The 6,469-nt window shown below is 48.6% G+C and overlaps 1 protein-coding gene across 2 annotated transcripts in view; it reads right to left on the reverse strand.

The window, feature by feature from the left end:
- Positions 1-5,845, reverse strand: part of St7 (suppression of tumorigenicity 7) — a 235,582-nt gene extending 229,737 nt beyond the window's left edge. For both annotated transcript variants that reach the window (XM_040728452.1, XM_040728451.1), the window contains exon 1: positions 5,576-5,845. In XM_040728452.1, the coding sequence (XP_040584386.1) occupies positions 5,576-5,735 (160 nt within the window). In that variant the 5' untranslated portion in view covers positions 5,736-5,845. The remainder of the gene's footprint in view (positions 1-5,575) is intronic.
- Positions 5,846-6,469: the final 624 nt, after the last annotated feature.

Below are 6,469 nucleotides of genomic sequence, written 5' to 3' on the forward strand. Positions count from 1 at the left end.
TGAAAATCATTCAATATAACCTGCCATATAAACAAACTGAAAGAAAAAAAAACCCTACATGATCATCATAACAGATGCCGAAAAGGCCTTTGACAAAATCCAATACCCCTTCGTGATAAAAGTCTTGGAGAGATTAAGAATACAAGGGCATACCTAAACTTAATAAAGACAATTTACAGCAAGTCTATAGCCAACATCAAATTAAGTGTAGAGAAACCCAAAGTACTTCCACTAAAATCAGAAACAAGACAAGGTTGTCTACTTTCTCCATAACTATTAAATTTCAACGTAGTACTTGAACTTTAGCAAGAACAATAAGACAACTGAAGGAAGTCAAAGAAATACACATTGAAAAAGAAGAAGTCAAAGTATTGCTATTTGCAGATCATATGATTATCGAGGCTATATAGGGAAAACAATATATTTATCAGAGAGAGAGAGAGAGAGAGAGTCGCACCGACCAGGAGTCAGAAGCGTGGCTGGCTTCCAGGAGAAAAAAAAGGGAAGCCCCTTTTCCTTTCACTTCCTTTTATCTCTACCTTGACCACGCCCTGTTGGGCGGATAGCTTTATGGGGTTCACTCCTACAATTCCCCTTTTAGTCTAAATAGAAGATTTAAATTTGATACAAATTCAAACATATACAACATATATATGTAGCGGGTGATAATTAAGTTATAATCTACTTATCCTAAACTAAACATATCCATTCCACCTAAATTCTAAACTTATCTGAAAGGGATGCCTAAGTCTGAACACCTCCTTCCAATCCCAACCCTAAAATAATTGCAAAGTAACACTAACAGGTGTAAACTATCCTCTAATGTCAATAGTAGGGAGATGGGACGTGGAATTCTCAAATTTACTTCCTGCTGAAGTGGGACGATGACAATCATGGGGACCTGTGGGAAGAAATTGTTAGTGTAACAAGAGTCTTGAGTAGGTCAGTTAGTCTCTGTTTAAGAGAAGCTTTTTCCTTTAGAGGAACCTTCCCACCAGCCTGGTTCTCGAACTGCATCAGTCCCAAATAAACACACAGGAGGCTATATTAGTTATGAAGCTGTTGGCCTTGCTTGTTTCTTACTGGCTAGCTCTGACTTAAGTAATTACCCCATAATTGTTAATCTAAGTATGTCTCTTACCGGAGAATAGTTCCGGGCTTCCTACCCCATGGCGTCACATCTCGACTCTCTGTGTTTCTCCTTCCCAGAATCCTCCTGGACTCCTAGTCCCACCTATCTAGATTACTATTGGCCAGCAGTGCTTTATTGACATAATCACAGGACTTCCCACATCATATGATAGTATTCATAAGTGGCCCTAAAAATTCCACCAGGGAACTCCTACAGCTGAAACACATTTTCAGCAAAGTAACTAGATACAAGATTGACAAATAAATAAATAAATAATCCTCCAATATATAAATGGCAAGTGGACTGAGAAAGAAATCAGGAAAATAACCCTTTTCACAATAGCCACAAATAGTATAAAATATCCTGGGGTAACTCTGACCAAGCAAGTGAAAGACTTGTATGATAAAAACTTTAAGTCTTTAAAGAAAGACATTGAAGAAGGTATCAGAAGATGGAAAGCTCTCCCAGGCCGATGGACTGGTGGGCAGTATGGAAACCGAGTGCAATGCAAACTCCTGAAATCTCTGAGAGTGGTCTTAGTGATGACTCCTAGGAAGGGGGGTCATGGAGTCTCAACTGGCCATCGTTTGTAGCCAGGTAAGGTTTCCAGTTGGTGGGACCAGGTGGCATTCAGTTGAGTTATTGGCCAGGGGGGTCCTATGGAGATCCCCCAAACAACCTAAGTTGATGCTAGGACAGAGGGTTGCTCTCACAAACTGACATGGAATCCCACTGATGGGGACAGCATCCACTCAGCTCATTGAACATGGATAGGTCCAGTGGGTGCCTGCATGGAGCCTTCGGCCCTACCTTCTAGTCTCTTTGGTGCAGGAAGGTACTCTAGAGGCTGTCAAAAGAGAAACGTGGACATGATGCCAGCCACAAAACCTTTGACCACAATTAGTCCTGACCATAAGGTGTGCTGGAGCAATGGTGGTGCAGAATTTGTGGAAGTGGCCAGCTAAAGGAAGTCCATGCCTGATACTGCTTGGATGGCCAGGAACCATACTGGATATCCCAGAGACCTGGGGTAGAACCAAACACAATTAAAAAAATTTTTTTAATAAAAAGATTCCTAAAGATATTCTGCTACACTTATACATCGGTGCCTTGTCCAGTCATTATCAGAGAAGCTTCTGCCAGCAGCAGTAGATGGAAACAGATCCAGAGACCCACAGCCAGGCATTATTTGGAGAGAGAGTATAAATTGGAGCTCTCCACAGGTTCCTCCACTCAGAGTTAGGAGAATCCCAGGAAGAAGGGGCTGAAGGACTGCAGGAGTCAGAGGGGGTGTAGGACACCTGGAGAACATGGCCCACTGAATCAACTAATTAGGGCATATATGGGTTCATAGAAACTGAAAACCCCAGGTCCTCTGCGTATAGGTTGTAGCTGTTACCTTTTTTATTTTGGGGGGTGAGGGCAATTCGTAACTGTGGGATTGAGTGTGTGTTTGACTCTTTTGCCCTCTCCTGGGACTCTTTTCCTCCTATTGGGTCTCCTCTTCCAGCCTCCATATAAGGGCTTTTGCCTTGTCTTATTGTATTTTGTTTTGTTGTATTTGCTTGTTGCCTCTTGGGGCTTTGCTGTTTTCTGATAGGAGAGGGAAGCTGGGGGCGGGGGGACTGAGAGGAGTGGAGGGAGGAAAAACCGTGGTCAGGATGTACTATATGAGAAAAGAATCTATTTTCAATTTAAAAAGAGAGAGAGATACTGAGGAGAGCATGCTATATATCCAGGAAGAGTTCACAGCATTTCCATCAGAGTCCACTCCCTATAGATGCAGAGAAGGCGCTGGACAATGGAATTCCTGTCTTCTAGTTGCTTCCTAACCCTGCTTACTTCAGTGCTATGGAGGCCTGCATCACCTGCAGATGTTCTAAAAAGCAACTCCAGACCCAGCAGCCTCTGCGCTTCATCGCAGGAGGAGCAAGCCTCATGGGGCTAAAGAACAACAAAATGAATTGGATTAGACCGGGCATGGTGGCCCACACCTTACATCCCAGCACTTGGGAGGCAGAGACAGGCGGTTCTCTGTGGGTTCCAGGCCAGCCAGGGCTAGGCCGAGAGATCCTGTCAGAAACAACAATAAAGGAGGAGAAGGCAGAGGAAGAGATGGAGGAGGAGGAAGGAGGGTTGGAATAGACCTCATTTAAAGAGCTCCGTGAAAGGACAAGCTGGACGGCAGGAGGGCAGTTACTGGGAGGTGTGCAAGCAAGCCAGCAAGTTCTTTCTTTAAAGAACGTTGTTTCCATGGGAAAGGGAAATTGGCAAGGAAAGGAGGAAAATAAGTTGACAGGACTCTTCTGGCAGTCTTCCTACAAGAACTTCTCACTTACTTAGAAGGGAGAAAAACGCCATCCAATGTCTGCCACTGCCTTTTGAGAAACCTAATCTTAGCTGTGGTGGCTCACTGCCATTGATGCTAAAGCCTTCCCTCGTCTACTATATCCTCAGAAACAGCAGAGACGTGAACATTCTCTGTGAGCTTCTCCTTTTGTCTCCCTTTATGACAAGAAAGTGCAGAAAAGCCAGGACAAACTGAGGTCCTGTATCACAGAGGAAAGAACTTCCACACGTTGTCTAGAAAGACACAAGCCAGACAGCAAATTTACTCATGAGTCTCAATTAGAAATGCCCCTGTGCAAACAAACCACCTGTGAAAAATGTCTCATGCTGCTTGGGTATGGGATGAAATTCCAATTATCTTCCTGAAAAGCCATCCCTCTTCTTAATAGATATCCTGCTTCCTGTCTGTTCCGTATAAAGTGGTAGTATGTGGCTCTCTGAGTACATTGCACACGTTTACATATCTATATGGATGACTACTTAACCTATTTTAAGCAAATGTGGTATACTGATATTTGATCTAAAATAAATATCAATGTGTATTATGCAAAATGTTCAAGCTCTTAAAAATTCTACAACCAATTTTCTGGAAGGAAAAAATTGGGGTGTACGTTCCAATAAATAGCTGATAAACATATTTAAACTAGTTTAAAGACCAGACCTCTGAGACTAGACTCTAGTCTCTAGTCAATAGTCATAGGAAAATACCTTACCCTCAAGCAATGGTTCTCAACCTTCCTAATGCTTCGACCCTTTAATACAGTTCCTCATGCTGTGGTGACGCCCCATCCATAATAATAATTATTCCATTGCTACTTCATAACTGTAATTCTGCTACTGTTATGAATCGTAATGTAAGTATCTGACATGCAGGATTCACAGGTTGAGAACCACTGCCCTAAAGCAGGGTAAGCAACAATGTAACTAGCAGCCATGCTAACAGATAAAAAGCCAAAAGAGCTGAGCATCTGGTATTGAAGAGCGAGATGATCCTATCTATGTGCAGAATCCTGTCTGGCTCCCAGGGAGACCATCCAAAAGATACTATGAAACAAGCATAGTAACCCAGTCACATGAAAGGACATTTATAGTGTAAAAAGGTCATGTCCAAACAAAACGAGTACACTGTGGCAAAGCATCTAAAAGGGTCTACCTCCCACGCATACTTATGGTCACAGGAAATGCATTTCCAACCTTGGCCCCGCAGAGTACGTCAACTGAACGACAGAAGGCACATGAATGTGCATGCGTATCGGTTTCTGTCAATATGTCAGAACTCTAAAGACTTCCCAGAGTAGTGTGAGGGAAAATAGGTGTATCTATCTACCTTGGATCCACAATAATTTGCTGTAACCGTTCCTTCAAAGTACTTTTCGTTTCTAAATCGTCTCTGGGGTGTTCTCAGCCACGAGTTTGCCCTGGCTGCAGACTTGTTAAAGACCCTTCATCGCCACAGGCACGCTTTAGTTTTAAGCCCACCGCGCTTCAGCACGAGCTCCGCCAGAGACCTTGAAACCTTCAGCTCCGGGATGGAGGGTGGGCGTCAGAAATCCTGGAACCCCCCCCCCCCGTCCGCGTCCCCCTGGACATTCGGTTGGGTGGACCTGACACGTCATCCCCGCTCCTGGAAGGACCTGCGGACGACGCGCCCGCCTCCGGGTCCACCTCCCAGCGACACCCCGCGGGCCAAGGCTCCACTCGCCACCCGCGGGGCGCGCGCCCGCAGCCCGGGCCACGCGTGGGCCCTTCTCGGCGCGGCCGGGGGCCGGGACGCCAGTCGGCCGCGGTTCGGACGCTCGGGCCCCGGGGCGGGTGGAGGCTCGGGAGCTCTCGGGACTCCCGCGCGTGGGCTCGGTCGCCGCGCGCCGGCCGCCCCTAGAGGCACCCAGGGGGGCCCGCCGAGGCCGCGGGGCTCGCGGCCGGCCGGGGCCGCCCACCCGAGGCAGCGCGTCCCCGAGAGCGCGGCGCATGCCCCCCGCCGGCCGCGACCCCGGCGCGAGCGACTCGCACTTAACTTTTCCGGGGCGGGGGAGGGGCGGCCGCCGGGCCGGGTCGCGCCGGGCCGGGCCGGGCAGGGCCGTGCGGGGACCTGACCTGTGCTCAGGTTGTCGTTGATCCTCAGGGGCACCCGGAGGACGTAGACCAGGAAGAGCACGATGAAGAACCACACGGTCCACAGATAGGTCCACGACCACACGATGCAGGACTTGAGCTGCTCCAGGAAGCCCGCCGCCGCCGTCGCCGCCTCGGCCATCTTCCGGCGCTGCTGCGGGCCGCCGCGGCGCTCGGTGGCTGCCGGGATGATTCACCGGCCCGAGGCTCCGCTCGAGACGCCGCCGCCGCCAGGGCCCCGATCGCCCCGCTCGCCCGCCCGCCCCGCTCGCCCGCCCGCCGGGACGCGGCGGGAAACCGCGCGGCCTGCGCCCCGAGCCCCCGCCGGTGGCCTTCGTGGAGCGGTCACGTGGGCCCGGTCCCTGCACACTCCCGGGCCATTTATACTTCTTCTACTAGTATTTTAGGAGGACAGCCCGGGCGCCGCCGAGGGAACCACTGACGTAACAGCTCGCGCGTGTGGTGCGCTCCCGAGAGAGCCTGGCTTGGTCCACACTTTGTAACGTCTGGGGTGACAGAGCCTGCAGCAGTTGCCAGGAACCCTGGTTGTATACGTGGGGAAACTGAGGCACAGGAGCGCTGCAGTGTGTCTACCTTAAGGCGGAGTCAGAATGCAGTTGCAATCAAAGAAAACCCAGAAGAGCTAGAAGATAAGAAAGGCAGTCCTGGTCAGTAGGCCTGAAGGGAAAATCTCCCGTTTGCCTTTGTTCCTGTTGGGTTTTGTTTTCTAGCGGCGCTATGAAGGGTTTTTTCAAGGAAATTGACAAAATACATATTTCTTATTCTTTTATTTTTTTGAGCGATCACCATTCAAACAACTCTTTCACGTGGTTTTTGTTTTGTTTTACATATAAGCAATTTATCTAGGATAAGTTT

The sequence above is a fragment of the Mesocricetus auratus genome, unplaced genomic scaffold (genome assembly GCF_017639785.1).
Source record: "Mesocricetus auratus isolate SY011 unplaced genomic scaffold, BCM_Maur_2.0 Super-Scaffold_100019, whole genome shotgun sequence".
NCBI lineage: Eukaryota > Metazoa > Chordata > Mammalia > Rodentia > Cricetidae > Mesocricetus > Mesocricetus auratus.